Source organism: Nannobrachium achirus (genome assembly GCF_963921795.1).
Source record: "Nannobrachium achirus genome assembly, chromosome: 12".
Lineage (NCBI taxonomy): Eukaryota > Metazoa > Chordata > Actinopteri > Myctophiformes > Myctophidae > Nannobrachium > Nannobrachium achirus.
In genome coordinates, this window is record NC_137832.1 from 24,570,122 (window position 1) to 24,589,077 (window position 18,956).

At 45.3% G+C, this 18,956-nt stretch overlaps 1 protein-coding gene across 1 annotated transcript in view; it reads right to left on the reverse strand.

The window, feature by feature from the left end:
• Window positions 1-12,388: 12,388 nt before the first annotated feature.
• sema4c (sema domain, immunoglobulin domain (Ig), transmembrane domain (TM) and short cytoplasmic domain, (semaphorin) 4C) overlaps window positions 12,389-18,956 on the reverse strand; it is a gene marked incomplete at its 3' end in the record, with an annotated part of 58,006 nt that continues 51,438 nt past the window's right edge. Inside the window, exons 10-14 of the mRNA XM_080739375.1 lie at window positions 17,952-18,165; window positions 15,725-15,840; window positions 14,504-14,661; window positions 14,140-14,231; window positions 12,389-13,302 (exon numbers count right to left, since the gene is read on the reverse strand). Coding sequence (XP_080595501.1) covers window positions 12,389-13,302; window positions 14,140-14,231; window positions 14,504-14,661; window positions 15,725-15,840; window positions 17,952-18,165 — 1,494 coding nt within the window. The remainder of the gene's footprint in view (window positions 13,303-14,139; window positions 14,232-14,503; window positions 14,662-15,724; window positions 15,841-17,951; window positions 18,166-18,956) is intronic.

The following is an 18,956-nucleotide window of genomic DNA, read 5'->3' on the forward strand; positions in this document are numbered from 1 at the left end:
TAGTGAGCGGAAGTGTAGAGTGTCACACACTTGAGGGAGTAATGGAACTATGCCACATATAAAGGGTTCCAGCCTGTCCTTAATTAGCTACTTCCGGTACCTCAAATACATGTGAAACTTCAAATACAAGGGAAACCCAAGTTCAGGGGCAAATTATATTTAGACCAAATAAAGAACATAAATAATAACAAAAATGGCTATTATGGCAGTCACAGCCGTGTTGTTGAGCAGCACTTCAGTGTTGGTGTGCACGGTCTCCAGAGCGTCTAGCTGGAACTCGACGGTGATAAGTGTTCCGTCGATCTGACTGAGCTGCTTTTCATACTTCTTCATCCTTTTCAAGGCGGCCAGTGCCTGCTTTTTGTTTTTTGTGCCATGCTTAGCTGCGGTCAGACGTTCATGTTTAATTTTGCCCTCTAATTCTTCTTGTTTCTTCATTAGCATTCCCTCTGTCTGCCGGAGTTTCCGGAGCGCCTCTTGAGGAGTAGGACTAGGTCGCTTTTTGCCAAAAATCCACCAAGACATTTCTGAGTGTGACTGTGTGAAGCAAGATTAGATTAGAGGTTCTCAGTGTTATGTCTTCACTCTGTTGTCACCTGGTGAATGTGCATGCTTTTGGTTCAAGAGGCCTTTTATTTATACTTGTCTGTGACGTGGCATCAACAATCGCAAACACGCTGATTGGCTACTGTACTGCAGTGCGCTGTGTACATTTCGGTTTCCATGGAGATCAAAAAAGCCGTAGCCACGCCCCCAACGTACACAATGGGGGGGGGGGGGGGCGTGTGGCTTCTGATTGGCTGAAACCGGGGTCGGTTGCGTTCGTTCCTAACTATCATTTAGCTGGGAACCCCCGTCACCCCCTGGAAGTTGGAACTTCCTCAAGGACATCTGGGGTTGCCTAGTTAAATAGTAGTAGTGAAGTACACACATTACCAGTAAGACTCCCTAATCGGGAGATAAGCGACCGTTGGTCGCTTATCTCCACAAATAGGCCAAAAGTTTGTTTTACCAATTATTACACTCTATGTGAACATTTACATCAACAAATCCCAAGTACTATGCAGAACGACCCATTTCAAGTTTTTAATGTACAACAATATTTAGAAAATAGGTCTACAAGCTGACAGTCCTCGTCCCTTATATTCCCATAGGTTATATGGAGATCTCAGTGTTTGTCAGTCCTTGTTCATTTATGCCCATATATGGACATCTCTATATCTACTGTAACAGTCCTTGTCCCTTTATGCCCATATATGGAGATCTCTTAACTGTAAGTCCTTGTCCCTTTTATGCCCATACATGGATATTCCTGATGTCATCAGTATATGAACATATATGGGCTTTCTGATATGCCCATATATGGAGATCTCTTAACTGTAAGCCCTTGTCCCTTTTATGCCCATATATGGATATCCCTGATGTCATCCGTATATGCCCATATATGGGCTTTCTAATATGCCCATATATGGAGATCTCTGTATCTCCATATATGGGTATAAAAGGATACTTCAGGTCTGACATCAGGTTTGTTTATATTGGGTTGCTAGGTTTGACATCACAAACTCTATGGGCCATCTGACCTAGAAATCTATATTTGGGCATAGATGACTCATCGTGACCTCATCACACGTCGACCGCACGTGTGACGTGCGGTCGACCGCACGTGTGACCGACGGACGGCCGGTGGAGGTTTTCATACCAGTAAGACTCCCTAATCGGGAGATAAGCGACCGTTGGTCGCTTATCTCCACAAATAGGCCAAAAGTTTGTTTTACCAATTATTACACTCTATGTGAACATTTACATCAACAAATCCCAAGTACTATGCAGAACGACCCATTTCAAGTTTTTAATGTACAACAATATTTAGAAAATAGGTCTACAAGCTGACAGTCCTCGTCCCTTATATTCCCATAGGTTATATGGAGATCTCAGTGTTTGTCAGTCCTTGTTCATTTATGCCCATATATGGACATCTCTATATCTACTGTAACAGTCCTTGTCCCTTTATGCCCATATATGGAGATCTCTTAACTGTAAGTCCTTGTCCCTTTTATGCCCATATATGGATATTCCTGATGTCATCAGTATATGAACATATATGGGCTTTCTGATATGCCCATATATGGAGATCTCTTAACTGTAAGCCCTTGTCCCTTTTATGCCCATATATGGATATCCCTGATGTCATCCGTATATGCCCATATATGGGCTTTCTAATATGCCCATATATGGAGATCTCTGTATCTCCATATATGGGTATAAAAGGATACTTCAGGTCTGACATCAGGTTTGTTTATATTGGGTTGCTAGGTTTGACATCACAAACTCTATGGGCCATCTGACCTAGAAATCTATATTTGGGCATAGATGACTCATCGTGACCTCATCACACGTCGACCGCACGTGTGACGTGCGGTCGACCGCACGTGTGACCGACGGACGGCCGGTGGAGGTTTTCATACCAGTAAGACTCCCTAATCGGGAGATAAGCGACCGTTGGTCGCTTATCTCCACAAATAGGCCAAAAGTTTGTTTTACCAATTATTACACTCTATGTGAACATTTACATCAACAAATCCCAAGTACTATGCAGAACGACCCATTTCAAGTTTTTAATGTACAACAATATTTAGAAAATAGGTCTACAAGCTGACAGTCCTCGTCCCTTATATTCCCATAGGTTATATGGAGATCTCAGTGTTTGTCAGTCCTTGTTCATTTATGCCCATATATGGACATCTCTATATCTACTGTAACAGTCCTTGTCCCTTTATGCCCATATATGGAGATCTCTTAACTGTAAGTCCTTGTCCCTTTTATGCCCATATATGGATATTCCTGATGTCATCAGTATATGAACATATATGGGCTTTCTGATATGCCCATATATGGAGATCTCTTAACTGTAAGCCCTTGTCCCTTTTATGCCCATATATGGATATCCCTGATGTCATCCGTATATGCCCATATATGGGCTTTCTAATATGCCCATATATGGAGATCTCTGTATCTCCATATATGGGTATAAAAGGATACTTCAGGTCTGACATCAGGTTTGTTTATATTGGGTTGCTAGGTTTGACATCACAAACTCTATGGGCCATCTGACCTAGAAATCTATATTTGGGCATAGATGACTCATCGTGACCTCATCACACGTCGACCGCACGTGTGACGTGCGGTCGACCGCACGTGTGACCGACGGACGGCCGGTGGAGGTTTTCATACTAAACTGCGACCTTACGGTCGCAACTAAACTGCGACCTTACGGTCGCAATAAACAAGGGTTACTCATACTTGTTCTGTCCCATATGCACATGACCATGGGCAAAGCGGTTGGATCTGTGGCTCAGGAACCCTCTGTATCTGTCAGTCCTTGTCCCTTTTATGCCCATATTTGGAGATTGCTGATGTCATCAGTATATGCCCTTCAGGGTGAGGTCGCGTGCTGACCTGAGGTGTCTTATATACCTGTATATGATTCATACCAGTAAGACTCCCTAATCGGGAGATAAGCAACCGTTGGTCGCTTATCTCCACCAGTAAGACTCCCTAATCGGGAGATAAGCGACCGTTGGTCGCTTATCTCCACAAATATCACAACCTCCACCTCTCACGTCATACGGGTAGCCATAGTTACACCTGGAATGTTGAATCTCCATATATGGAGATAACCTACGCATCACACAAAGTCTGACCTCACCAGCCCATACTTGGGCATGGACGACTTATATCTCCATATACGGAGATGGCCATATATGGAGATACGATGACATCACAGAGTCCACAGCTGATGATGTGGCGTGATGTCATACAATACACAAACAAGCCCTATATAAAGGGGCAATTCTCACCAGGGAAGAGAGCATTGCCTGGAATGTTGAATCTCCATATATGGAGATAACCTACGCATCACACAAAGTCTGACCTCACCAGCCCATACTTGGGCATGGACGACTTATATCTCCATATACGGAGATGGCCATATATGGAGATACGATAACATCACAGAGTCCACAGCTGATGATGTGGCGTGATGTCATACAATAAACAAACAAGCCCTATATACTGATGCGATACGATGACATCACAGAGTCCACAGCTGATGATGTGGCGTGATGTCATACAATAAACAAACAAGCCCTATATACTGATGCGGAGATATGAGCAGGGCAAAGGTGTGACGTGTGACGTGTGACCGACCGACCGACCGACCGACCGACCGACCGACCGACCGACGGACGGCCGGTGGAGGTTTTCATAGTAAACTGCTCCCTGACGGTCGCAACAATATGAGTTTATTTGATCAAGTAAGGCATACAGAATATTATACACCATGTTTTACTATAATTGTGTGGTTGCTATAGGCACCCACACTATTGTTTTAGGTCTGAGAATCTTTTGCCAGCAAAGTGAACCTGCTTTTTGTTAACCTTTGCACAACAGAAAAGTGAAGCTTTTGGTCATGCTTCACACGCTGTTGTCACTGTTGTCATGCTTCACATGACATCGCAATATATATAATATAAGTGCAGTGTCAGAATTGCACCTTTCTAGTTTGTTTTATACTATAATAAAACTGTGATTTTATACTATAATAAAACTGTTGTACACTGGGATCAAGTCAGATCTGGACTGTTGACACAAAGTTGTTGACCTATATGAGCCAGACTGACTGTTGACAATTTTCAAATGCTTCCAAATACAGTGCTAAAATCGATCGGAGTAATCGAGTAATAATAACTTACAGTTACAAAGCGCTCTTCCAAGGGCAAGTAAGTAAAAATAACATAAATGTTACAGCAATTCATCAATTAAGAAAAAGCTGTGCCATAGAAGTGAGTTATAAGAAGAGATTTAAAAGAGTTTATACAGAGTTTGCCTGCCCGAGATCTCCAGGCAGGGAGTTCCACAGCCCAGGGGCCCTTAAGGCAAAAGCCTGGTCTTTAGTGACAAGTGGAGACTTTAATTGGAACATAGGGCATTGCTGGATGATCGCAGCCAGCAGCCCGGCTCATAGGAAGTTAAAAGATTACAGATATACTGCGCAGGACCCTGACCATTCAGGGCTTTAAGAACAAGCAGTAAAATATTCAACTCAATTCTAATAAAACTCACATGTTGTTGTAACTAGTGAAGGGCAGCAAGGACTGATGGAATGTACTGTGTGAAAAGCCTGGCAGCAGCATTTTGTATCAATTCCAGTCGTGAAATATTTCCCTTGCTGATACCTGGATAAAGTGCATTGCAATAAACAAGTCTGGAGGAGATAAAAGCATGACTAATCCTTTCTAGGTCTGCAGCAGTAAGCGAAGTTGTCTCAACTGGGCATTGAACCACTTTGGTTACCTGTCAAAAGACAGCTCTATCTCAAATATATTTTTAAAGATATGATTGTTATTCGTATAAGAAATAACTTGTGTTGAGACACCTTTTCTAAAAATGTCTTCCAAATGTCTTCCATAAAAATGTCAGCTTAGAGATGGGACTACAACTACTTAAAATAGATGGACTAGACAGTGGCATGTTTAAAATATGAGCCGAGGATGCCAGTAGACAGTGAACAATTAATAATGGATAAAAGGTCTGGATGAACCTTCTGAAATACATTAGCAGTCTGAAGGGCAGGTAGATGATATGAAAATGCAACCGTGCATTCCAGGGTTAACAGGGAGATTTCACAGAAGAGTAAATGTTGAAGGTGGGCACGGGCAGTAAATCCAGGAATTAACGCCAATCTCTCTAAATTCAGTGTTAAAATGCTGCCAATCTCCATTACTCGTATAGTCAGAGCGTTTCAGGCAAACATCGTGCACTTTATGAAAGAAGCATGAAATTTGGCACACAGTTAGAACATGCCATATGGAACATTTTGGGCTATAGGGGCATCGCAGATTTGTCTTGGGAAACTTGTGGGAGCCATTCAAAGTTGGGCTCTCATAGACTTTACTATACAGTAAAATAATACAAAAAATAAATATGTTTTAAGTAGCATGTGAGGGGTCAAACTAGGTGTTCTTTGGGATTCTGAATCCAATGCAAGCATTTGTTTTGCACGGAAAACATTCCTTTCCGAGAAACGGCCCCCCAAAAAAATGTGAAAAGTGATGACTCATCACTAAACCATGGCTTTATGGGTGCCATTTTTACCCCAAGGAATGTTTTTCTTGCTAAACAAATGCTTGCATTGGATTCAAAATCCCGAAAAACACCTAGTTTGACCCCTCACATGCTACTTAAAGCATATTTATTTTTTGTATTATTTTTACTGTATAGTCAAGTCTATGAGAGCCCAACTTTGAATGGCTCCCACAAGTCTCCCAAGACAAATCTGCGATGCCCCTATAGTCAAAAATGTTCCATATGGCATGTTCTAACTGTTTGCCAAATTTCATGCTTCTTTCATAAAGTGCACGATTCCATCAAAATACTGCCCGAAACGCCTGGACTAGTAGGAGTAAGTGAGTGTCAGAGGTCCAACATGGACCTGGAATACAGTTTCCCTGCTGATGTAGGCCACCCAGTCATTTTCTTTCATCTCCACCTCCTTGAAGAAGGACCCCACCTATCTCCTGGTGAGAAGCTTGAACTGTGAAGGGTAGTTTGAAGTGAGATCTGCAGCACGGCTTTCTCCTGTATTTTGCAGTGCTGGTGAGATCAGATAAGACTTAAGAGAAGTCCCAGATGAAGCGCTGATACACTTTGCCTGAAGTCAGTGTATGTTAGAAGCTCTGTCAAAAATATGGCAGGTAGTACAGTAGGTATGTATGGGTTGACTGACTGGTTTATGATGTATGATTCTGATATAATCATTCTCTCAGTCACTGAATTCAATCACATTTTTAGTAAGCAAACACCACTACCCAGGCGCACACCATTAGGACTACAGTAAGTAATGAAAATCCAAATTAAGAAATGAACAACTTCCCTTTGAGCAATACAGCTGGACTGAGAGAATACACTGGTCCCATCACTGCTACCTTGGATCCATCTGCTCTCCAGCACTCTTATTACAAATAAACACAGCTGGAGTTCAACTGGTTTCCTTCTCCCAGTCTGTTTGCTGACGGCTGACCTGATAATTACCTTCAAACCATCGATCTGGCAGGCAGCTTTCCCTCACCTCCTCTCACAGACTGTTTACACTGCAGGAGGTTACACAGGGTGACAGAGCAGACTGTTTCAAACATACATCATAAGAAGGGAATTGGTTTTGGACCGCAGAGGCACACATCTGTTACATGGGAATTGACTTCCTTCATTTGCCAAGCTCTCCTTTTCTGTTATCTCACTGTACATCAAGTTCTTCCTGTTTATGCTCGACTTTTTTCCTTGCTTACACGTACTACACATGTGCGTCCATCTATCCAACGCACGCGCGCGTGCACGGCCGCACGCATGCCCACACACACGCACGCATGCCAAAAATACACATATTGATCATGCTCGTGCACACATAAATGTTCACACATCCAAAAACTCACTGACAAGTCCCACTAATCACATTTTTCTCTGATGTGTATGGGTGTGCGTGTGTGTGTGCGTGCAAGACTTGGTTGCTGCAGCCCAGCTGACAACAATGATATGTGGTTGCAACACTCAGCCATTCTCCACAGCTGGGGCTGTCTAACCACATGAAGCAAGTTTCTTTCTTTTGACACCCAGTCACAAGCCACACTAGTAAACAACACAAGACTTGACAAACAGTCAGTGCTGTGAGCTGCAAAAAGTTTTGAAATGAGCATTAGACACACTCAGTATTGGAGAGTTGAATAAATGCTTTATACAATTGTAAACAATTACATTCTACACCTTGTGATTGAGAGTTGCTTTAATTAATGCGTTATAAAACAGTTCTCTACTGGTTTAGCTCTTGCATCTGAAAGTTGTGTTTCTCAAAAATTCCATTATAGCAACTTAAATGTAGCACAAATTAATCCATAAAATGCTTGCAACATTGATAATCACTTTGTACATCTCTGATACATTGTTACTAGTTTGGCATATTGACAAACAAACAAACAAGGTCACACAAATTGAGTAGATTCTCTATTTTTATTCATGTATATATACACATATAAAAAATAAGGACATATGTACAATGATAATAAATATCAACATGTTTGTACAAGCAAAATAAGTTACTTAGCATCCTTTAAAAACAAACATAAAAGATCAAGAACAGATCAAGAACAGACAAGCCAAAAATTGAGCAAAAATAAAAAATAAGGATGATAATAGATTAATAATAATACAACTTATAACGGGAAAAACAGCAGAAGTTAAAGCCTTGTGAGACAGAAACTATTACGAGCAAACAAATGTGTAACAACTGAGCGGGTGCAGGACTAGTACATGTACAGTACATCTTGCATGCAGGTATTGTCAAGCTTGAGACCTGTATCCCTTTAACAAGTTTTTTTTCCTTTCTCTTTTTTTCGTATTCTTTTTAAGGTGTCCATACTTTTGAAGATGGCATTTTGGGCAAGTCAAAAGCAGCAAAAATATCAGATGTACAAGCTCACAGTGCAACACATTGTGAGCTTGTAGATCGTTTATTTTTGTTATTCATCGATTATTTATGTTATTCGTCATACAACGAAGTATGCAGGCTAGTGGTTAAGTGGTAAACTCTGAAAAATGTAAAAATAGACCTGTCAATTTTTACACTTGTATAGAGAAAACTCTCAATATGTATTACAACCAACTGCTAACTTGAAAAACGGATGCTCTAGTGAGTGGCTTCAGGAAAACAGCTGTTACAAATGTAATACTGCTTTGTGAAATTATACACATTCAATCTTTATCCACTTTTGAAATCAAGGGATACATTATTTGGTTATGGGGCAGGCTGTTAATTTGTATAAAGTTCTATAAAGTTTTGGTTGGTTTAATGCACGCCTCTGGTAGCCTAATTCCCGGGAAACAGGGATAGAAACTCCAACAGATTGCAACCGACATAAACAGAAAGAAAATACAGGAAGGTTTTTGAATAAGCTGTTTTTTTCTCCTTCTTTCTTTTAGGCTCTTAAGAGTGCTCAAGTTAAAATATGCACAAAAGTCGCAGAAGCCAGCTCAGCTCAGTTTCACAAAATAATGGACGGGCTTTTTTCAGACTTAAATATTGACCTGGAAATCACATAAAATTAAATAATGTATTTTTGAAAACATATAACAAAAGCAACTGCAGTCTACTTTGGCTTATCCGGAAGGTGAAGAGGCACAGCAATAAAAGTAAACGTGGTGAGATGGTGCAATGAAAACCTGTACAAGTCTTGAATCATAAAATCGGACATGTTCAAAGAGAGTACGTTAGTGTTTGAGAAATGCCACTAGTCTCTGTAAAAAGTCCAAACAACGGTGCACTTTTATGACCCGTGGTCACATCGAAGGCAGTGCAGTCCACTTGCAAAGGGATCATGCAACACTAGGATGGAGGGTGGTGCTGATGATGGTTCAACATGTACCTCTTCAACCTTGGGATCAGTTCAATATTTTACATCCCCTACAGCTGTCTCTAGGTGGTGGGGGGAAAAGATACCACATTATTTTCATCCTCCCCCTTCTTTCTTTCTTGTGTGTGTATGTGTGTGTGCGCGCACTGTGCATGTGTGCATGTGTGTGTGCGCACTGTGCATGTGTGTGCGTGTGCTCCTCTGGTCCCCGCAGATTTGTCCCCCATAAAACAAAAGCCGTCAACCTCTGTTAGGACAAAGGACAGGGAGACAAAGAGGGACAGGTCAGTGACGGTTGAGGCTGGGAGTAGAGGGAACAAGTTGTTGTGTGGGAACCTAGTCTGTGTTCTCTGACGCTACAATACAAAGTAGGGATAATAAGCCCAATTCATACTCTTAGGACCGAACACATTTCAAGCCATCAATGTGACGCATCGCTTATGACCTTTCTATTTATAATTAGTAGTTTGTTTTTCTCTGACAGGAGGACATGCATGTTCTCATTCCTGTCAAAGAGGCCCACACACAAAAAAACAAACACACGCACGTGCGCGCACGCACGCACACGCACACACTTTGGTTTCACATTTCAAATGTGTTTGTTCCCTCTAGTTAAAATTGTTTAACTAAGTAAAGGTGATTAACTAATACATTTGGCTTGATTTGGATGTGATCTGAAAAAAATCCTCTAAAAAAGTAAATTGGGGATATAGAGTATATGATATCCATGTGGCTTAAGGCTGAGAAATGAAGCGCTGAACCGAAGCCAGAGAAGAAGCTAAAACAGGAATGATTAAAAGGTTAGTGCTGGGTCAAATCTTTCTGTGTGAGATGTAATTAAACAGAACAATACCTCCGACGGACTCACTGCGGTTTCCTGCCAGGAGCTGTCACTTTGTCAACAGAGCATCAGTCCACCTGTATATCCGTCCATTTGTCCGTCGACACAGGCCGCTTGTGTATGTGTGTGTGCGAGTGTGTACTGTATGTGTCTCAGAGTTCTGTATATTGTCCCATAGTAGCGCGTCACACTTACTATAAAGCAGTATGACTGTGTGTGTCAGTTTACTTCATTTTTCTTTTTCAGTTTCTGTCCACAGTAGCCCCAGGTCAGTCTCTGGGAGTCGGTCAATGGTTCGGGGGGAGGGCAAGTTGAGGGAGGGGGAGTGCTTGTCCAGATGCTGATGTAGCTCAGCTCACCACAGCAGGTTCAGGACTAGTTGGCATTCAGAATAATGCGATGCGAGTGAGAGGAAGTGCTTCCTTTCTCGGCAGCGTGAGCTGCCAGCTCTCCCTCACCCAAACACTTGAAACATAATGCACTTATTGAGACATCCACAGCGGCTGCAACAGTCAGAGGGAACACCTACATTCTCCATGCTTTAATGCCTTCACGTCGGCTTCAATTTGGGATTGAGTGCTCAGTTACTGGTCTCTTTTGTGAGGGCTGAATGTAAATAACTGTTCTATCAAGAGTAGGAATATCTACGAGTTCCAATGGTCTAACCGCAAGTAAGACAAATATCCATTATGTGCTGTGACTGTAATAAATGTGGCCACGAATGCGCTTATTTATTGTACATGAAGGTGCATTTGAAGGTTATTGTGATTAAGCGGGAGAATGTAAGTGCCCAACCTTCACATTCTCATTCACAGAGTAGTGCCGTACAGCCTCCATTGATCGCCGTTTGAAAACACTGCAATAGTTTGTAAGACATAGAAAAAAAGAACAAACATGAAACGTCTTAATTCAAACCATCACAACAAATTAAGAGAGGAAAGGGTCCGAGGTCTTTGTCAGGCAGGGGGAGTAAAGACCACGTGAAAAAAATACAAATCAAGCAGAAGAGGAAGTCTTGAGAGCGTGTCCTTCATTCAAAACCCCCTTGCGTCTGTCTGTCTTTCAATCCAAGTTCACTTCATTTTTTTTCCTCTCACCCTGACTCTCCCTCTTTTTTTTCCTCTCCTTTCATCCCGTCGTTTCTGTTTCAGGCAAAAAAGCTCCTGAGACAGGAGGACATGATTGTCGTCGTGCTTTGAGATTCGCTATCGTCTTTTTTATTCCTCTCTCAACACTCTTGGCTCACAATGTATAAAAAAAACAGGAGGCCACTTTCCCCGGCTTTTTAAGTGCAGAAAGCTCTTAAAGTCTCAAGGAAGAAAAAGAAGCAAGCTACTTTTATATGATCAGTTGTCTGTTGCGCTTGCCTGTTCATCGTTGGTTTTCAGCACAGATGCAGAAAACCTTGTCTTGTCTAATTGGTCCACTCAACATAAGAGATGTGCCCTTCAGTAAAAGCAAACTGACATTTTGTTCCATTACCCTCCATGCTTGAGGTGATCTCCTCTGCGTTCAAATATGCCTCTTCATATAAATACACAATTTACACATGGGGAGATTGCACAGTGTGGAAGCAGAAGGACGTTCAAACCAAGACTGTGTGGTGCCAGGAATACGATTAATAATCCTGAGTCATACTTAGTTTCACATGGGCATCACGTTCCAAAACATTGCTGTTCTAGTAGCTCATAACTGCGACACAAGCTTGTGGATTGGCTACTTTTGGCGTGTCATACTCGTACGCAACTAAGTATTAATCAGGCTTAACAGGAACGGGCACTGGTGGACCACGGTGTGTAAATGTATGTCAGTGGGTATGTCACATGCTGTGTGTGTGCTATTAACGTCTCATAGAGTCATAGAGTGCGCCAAACAGGCATATTGGCAGAGAGAGTGTGCAATGGGGATCCGAGAGAGAGAGAGAGAGCCGCTGACAGTGAGCGAGATGAGAGAGAGAGCGAGAGAGCGGCGTCCTCTGAAAAGGTAGGAGGTAGGTTAGTTGCTTTTCGTTGTTTCCAACTCAGGGGAATGGACGTGGAGCAGGACAGGGACGAAGAGGAGGCGCAGATGGAACAGAAGGGAGGCCTTAGACGGATGACTCCTCTGGGTTGGCGTCAGGAAGCACGCTCCTCTGCTGCAGTGTACGTCTCAGTTCCTCCTTGAAGGGGCTCGAATAGTCGTTCCCGCCCAACCCTGAGCCCAGCCCAGAGCCCAGCCCGCAGCTCCCAGCACCAGCACTGCTAGCCCTCTCCTCCCCTGCCGTGCTCAGGTTCAGGCGGATGTAACCGTTGCTACCGGAGCCTCGGATGTTAGTGAGACTGAGCCGGCTGGGGGAGTGGATGGGCTGGCCGGGGATGGCATTGGGGGTTGCGGCCGAGCCTCCGCTGACACTGCTGGGCCCCAGGGCATGGCCGGGAACGATCTTCAGCGAGCCGTCCGAGTAGTAGTAGTTGGCGCCCGTCTCCCAGAAGCGGTCCTCGTCGCTCGGCATCTTGCTGGGCACGAAGGTGGGCGGCTCCTTGGGCAACGTGATGGGGTAGACCAGCGTGCTCTCCAGTGGCTTCATGTCTGCCCCTTTACCCAGTGCCAGCTTCAGTCTCCTGCGCAGGTAGAGTGCAGCCACCAGGAGGAGCAGGCACGCAGCGCCCAGAGTGATGACCAGCACCCAGAACAAGCCCATGCTGCCGTCCGGTGCCCGGGCCTCCATGAAGACTGGAGCACTGGCCACAACCGCCACCTGGTATCTTTCTGTCTGGAACTTGACCCCCTGCTCCTCTGAGTAGCAGACGTAGCGGCCTGCTTGCATCGGGCCGGCCTCCGGGACAACCAGTGCCTTCAGGGTGTGGTCAAAGCGTGGGCCCCCGGCCTCGGGGTCACCACCCAGCTGCAGTTCGCGGTCATTGAGGGCCCAGCAAGGCTGAGCCAGGTTGGACACCAGCTGGCAAGGGAGAACCATGTCTGACCCAACCACAACCGTCACGTTACGTAGCCGGGAGTGCTCTGTGAGGGGAGATAGGACAGAGAGGGTGAGAGGGTGGGGATGGTGAGAGGGCGGGATGTAGGGGAGAGATGAAAAACAGACATAGTGGTTAGGACGGAGAGAAGTGGTTCAAAGGACACAGGGAGAATGGGAGAGGTGGAGGGTAGGTGGAAGGGAAAAGGAAGTGAGAGGGAGAGAAGGACAAAAGAAAGAGATAGGGTAGAAACAAATGATTGAGCAATATATAAAAGATGAGAAGGTGGTAGTCAAGGGAGTCAAAGGAAAGACAGAATAATGGAAAGGGTAAGTGGGAAGGGAGAGGAATGGAGGAATGGATGAGGGAGAGAGAGAGAGAGAGTTAGGGGCAAGTGTCAACTGTATTGATTCTCATTCACAAAGTGCCGAGGCCAACGTTCCCCTCTCTGCTTAATTCAATTTATTCAGTTCAATCAACATGTATTCACTCCAGTCTGAGTTCATTCCACCTCCTACTTTGCCTTCCTCTTGCAGTTACCATCTGCGACCACGAGGGGGCAGTAGTGAGGCGGCTCTGATGCCACTATTCAGCTGAAGGTGACAAACTAGAGGCATTCACTATTATAACAGTTCTAACAATGATAAAATAACACATTAGCCCTGTAATCTCTTTGTGGTCCTGTCCTTCTCCCTTTCTTTCTCTTTCACTCTTTCTCTCACCCTGCGTTTCTCCTCCCCGCCCTCTCATCTTGCTCTCATCCTCCTAAACCAGTTTGATTCAATTTCAGTTCTTTTGTTGGCATGCCTTTCAGAAACTGCTGCCAAAGCTGCAAACAGAATGTAAATGTTCCTGTCAGTCCCAGCCTGCCCCCTTTACTCACCAGGGCTGGGGATGGACACCGGCTTGTCGAACTTGGTTTTCCCCCGGCTGAATCTCTCCAACATCAGGTCCTGTGACAGCGACGAGGTGGACCTGAGAGGACCAGAGAGGAGAGACATGAATAGACAGACAGGTAAAATATACACACATTTAGATAGACATAGACAGACACATAGATACAAGCCAGATGAGAAGTGTCAGTGCAAGATAGAAAGTACAAGACAGACACAGAAACCAACAGGCATGTGTTGTGCATGTGGTCTCACTACTATTACACATGCACAAAACCCACACACAACTAATACATGCACACAACTACTGATGGACTCTACAGTGCGAGTACCAGGGCGCTATGCCAGGCTCACCCTCTGTGGAGGTCAATGCGGACGCAGGCCCTTCCCTCGCTGTCCCAGGCACAGTAAGGGTCCCTGGACAGCAGACAGTCTGGCTGAGACTGATAGCGGCTGCAGTTGGCCAAGGGCAGCTGGAGAACCTCCGAGCGAGAGCCTATGTACAAATATTTCTAGAGAGAGAAAGAGAGAGAGAGAGAGAGAGAAAGACATGGGGCAAAGATGGACAGAGGGGTTAGCAAGGAGGGAGAGAAAGATAGAGAGAGAACATGAGGCAGAGAGAGAGAGAGAGAGAGAGAGAGAGAGAGAGAGAGGGATAGTGGTGTAGGGGGAGGGAGGGGAGGAGACAAAGTAGGGAGAGAGAAACAGTGGCAGTTGTGTAAATATTCATGGTCGTTTGAGTGACAATGTAAGCATTTGGAACATTTCACCTGCAATCGCAGAAGAGAGAGTAAGATGTGATGTGTTGGAGGGAGATAGAGAGGGAGAGAGAAGTTGGTGACAGAAAAGCCGAGGAAGGGGAGATGGGGAAGCGAGAGTAGTAGTCAGGAGGCAGTAGGAGATGGACATTGTGTATGGCAGGGAGAGAGAGAGAGCCAAAGACAGAAACACAGTGACTCAGAAAGTGAGGGAGGAAACAGGAGTGAAAAGGAGGGTGAATTGGAAAAGAGCACAACGAACAAATCCAGCCCTGCAGCTGTCCAGGGACGGATGAGAAAAGAAAATATAAACACACAAAAAATTGTGAGACCAAAGAGAATCACTCTGAGACAGGGGTTAGCGGAGATAATGGGATAATCACTCTCAATTACAAATAACATTCTGCTCCCTGCTTGTCTCTACCAATCCAATCTTGGTTCCGGTGCTCTCACAAAGCTGGTTATGAAACGCCTGGCCCTGGATAAGTCGGCATTAATGAGATAAGGAATGGGGACTGTGTTTAGGGACAGGGGAATCAAGAGGGAGGCAGCTAAGCAGACAGGCAGAGAAAACAAGGACCAGAGGTCTTCACTGGTCTGCCGCAACTGAGAATACCCGCCAATGCCTACAGGTCCGAGGTCTGTGTTTTATTATCAATAGTGTTCAGGTTGGTTCAGATTCTATTGCCTTCTTTTTAATACCGGTCTGTTTATCATTATGTGTAATACCCAAGTGGATCTGAGAAGACGTGTACTCAGCGCTGAAACGAATAAAATAAAAACAAATCCATTCTCTCTGTCTCTCATGTGAGTATACCTTGCTGTGGGAGATGGTGAGACTGTCCACAGGCTGGGCTGTCTCAAACAGCTGGATCTCCTCGATGACGTGGGCCTCCGAGTTCAAGATAACCACCCGCTGCAGCCAGCCCTCAGCTACAGGCAAGAGAGGAGAGGAGAATGAGATTTTGTGTTTTCTTTTCATGATCGGTAATGGGTATTGTGATCCAAGTAGGACTGCCTGCAATCAAAGGGCATTGAGGCACATGCTAGTGGGGTGACCTTGTGTGTCTATGTGTGTGTGTATATGTGTGTGTGTGCGTGTGCGTGTGCGTGTGCGTGTATGTGTATGTGTGTGTGTGTGTGTGTGCGTGCGTGCGTGTGTGTGTGTGTGCGTGTGTGCATGCGCATGCGTGCTCTTCCCCCTCACCCTCACAGCAGTGGGACTGTCACAGATAATCTGAAAGGCTAAACCTGTAGCTGACACCGACGGGAATACAAATGCACGCATGGCTGCATGCACATGACAGCATGTGCACGCACACACACTGGCTGGCACATACATGTATGTGTCCATTTGTGTCACAAATGCACACACTGACATCCTTTCGTGCTCTCTCACTCTCGCTCTCTCACACATGCATGCACGCACGCACGCACGCACGCACGCACGCACGCACGCACGCACGCACGCACGCACGCACGCACGCACGCACGCACGCACGCACACACACACACACACACACACACACACACACACACACACACACACACACACACACACACACACACACACACACACAGAGAGAGAGAGAGGCATATCATCTCACTTGCCTCTCAGCAACCAGTGTCAGCTAAAAGCACCCTCAACAAGTACTCTAGTCCTCTCTATGTCTGTCTCTCTCTCTAGCTCACTCGCTCACTATAAATATGTACAGTATTAAATACAGTACATCCCTTTCTCTTTCTCTCTTCCTCACTCTAACCCTCTCCATGTCTCAGTCTCTCTCTCTCTCTTTCACGCTCTCTCTTTTCTAAGCTGTCGCCTCACTGCAGTTAATAGCTAATCAAGCCCTGCAGCCCAATTGGCAGACTGAGTGTTTGTATGCCAAGGGCCCTGTTGAGCTTGTGCTATGAAGCTCGACGCGCAGGGATGACTGTGCCTGCCTGACTGACTTACTGAATGACTATCACTGCGTGTGTATGTGGTTGAGCTTTAATTGTTTGCGTGTGTGCAATTGTGTGCGCATGCGTGTGCCTGTCCGTGCATGTGTGTGTGCTTATGTTGTGCTGGCAGGTGGAGAAGCCCCCCGAGTCCTGCTGCTGTCACACTGACAGTCCCCGCAGAAGCCTTGACTGTGCACTGAGCTGAATGGTAAGCAAGCAGTGCATTCTGCCTCGCCATTCATGAGGCGGCCTGCATTCAAATACAGACGCTCCGCAAATCCACTGTCAGCCTGCCGCTTATTTACTCTGATAGCTAGGATTAAGGTTCCAGGGGAGGGGGTGTGTGGGCCGTTTCATCCCGCATCCGTGCCAAAGCAGAGAATGACGTGCATATGGGCCCCGCGGCTGCAGACAGAAGAGATTAATGAAGACGCATACATACACATCTCCTTGGATGTGTGAGAGATTGTAATCCCAGCATGGCAGTAAAAGCCCTAACTGAAAACGAACTGATGCCCATCCAGATGGCACGTTGGTGGATGTCTGAGGGCTAATTCCTTCAACAAATGCCTCACATTCCTATCCTTTCCGACATAAACATTTTGCTTCAACAGCAGGGTGACGGGTGCTGCCGGCGTGTTTCGGCATCGTTTTAGCACTACTTCAGCATCCCTGGGACGAGCCTTCTGTGCTGTTACTTGCAATAGCGCGGTCTTTTTAACATTTTTGCCCACACATTTGGTGCACCCCAGAGCTTGGTGCCCAGGACTGCAGCCCCTAAAGCCTGAGCATTAATACCAGGCCTGTACTTGAGCCGCTTGGCATTTGGGGTGTCTGGTACTGTGTTTCAGCCCAAGTCTGTCAGCAATGGTGAACAAATGTGTAACTATAGTGGTTTCACACCGCTTCACATCTCAACGAATTAAAAAAACAGGTAAATATAACGTCAGAAAGAAAAATACCTGGTCACTTCCAAATAAAATGCTGGAGCACTCGACTAGTCTGCACGTAGTTGTAATTTTGCAGGGGTGACTGATGTTTCGACTTGTCGTTTTGTCTTCCTCAGTAGTGTACATGAATGTAAAATATGAGAGCGTTACCCGTGCCGATGAAGAGCATGTTGTACGAGCGCTGGTCCAGGGCGCTGACGCGGTCCACAGCCAGCCGGGTGAAGTTGATGCCCTTGGTGAGCAGCAGGGGGCGCCCCACCACCTTCTCCTCCATCAGAGGGTGTTTCTTGGCGAAGTTCAGCGTGGCATCGGGAAGCTGCAGTGAGCTGTTGTAGCCGTTCTCCCTGTGCCAGTTGGTGATGCACTGAAGTGGATGAGGGCAGGAGGAGGTGAGAGGGGGACAGGGAAGGCAAAGGGAAAGGGAAGGGAAGGAGGGAGCCGGGGAGGAACGGAAGGGAAATGATAACAGACGGAGGGTGGAGGTGGGTGAAAGTCAGAGATAGAGGAGGAGAAGGAATTGATAACAGGAGTAAGGAAGGAGGCCAGGAGAAACAAGGGAGGCAGAAAGAGAGTCCGAATATTGGTGGGGAAAAGAGCGAGGGATGAGTGTGAGAGAGGGAGAGAAAGAGAGCAGGGGAGAGAGAGGAAGAATTGCATGATTAAAGGGAGGGATGAGGGAGACAGAAAGAGAAAGAAAGTACGGAGGAGTGAGAGAAAAGGGGAGGGATAAAGGGAGGAGAGAAAGGAGTAGAAATCGTATTAGTTGCAGATGGGACAGGATGTCATGGCTCGTTAGCCCACATTGCCCTAATGCATTTTTCACTGTGCTCTCTAGCTCTTTTGCCTGTGGTCCGTCCCCTACACCAGGGCTTTTCAAAGTGGGTGACGGGGCACCCTGGGGTGCCGTGACGGCAGTCCAGGGGTGCCGCGAGATAATTTGATAATATTTGGAATTTATTTGGACACTTGAAAAAATATTTAGTATCATTTTAAACTTGAAGTACAAAGTTATTTTCAGTCAACCAAAATGGCTATTATCTCAACGTTTTCCTCACAACATAATCACTAAAATATCGTCACTGTCGGGCAGAAACCTTGTATCTCCAAGTTTCAAATGTGTACGTCTTTTGGGAAAGCAAAGCCCTGCTTCATCAT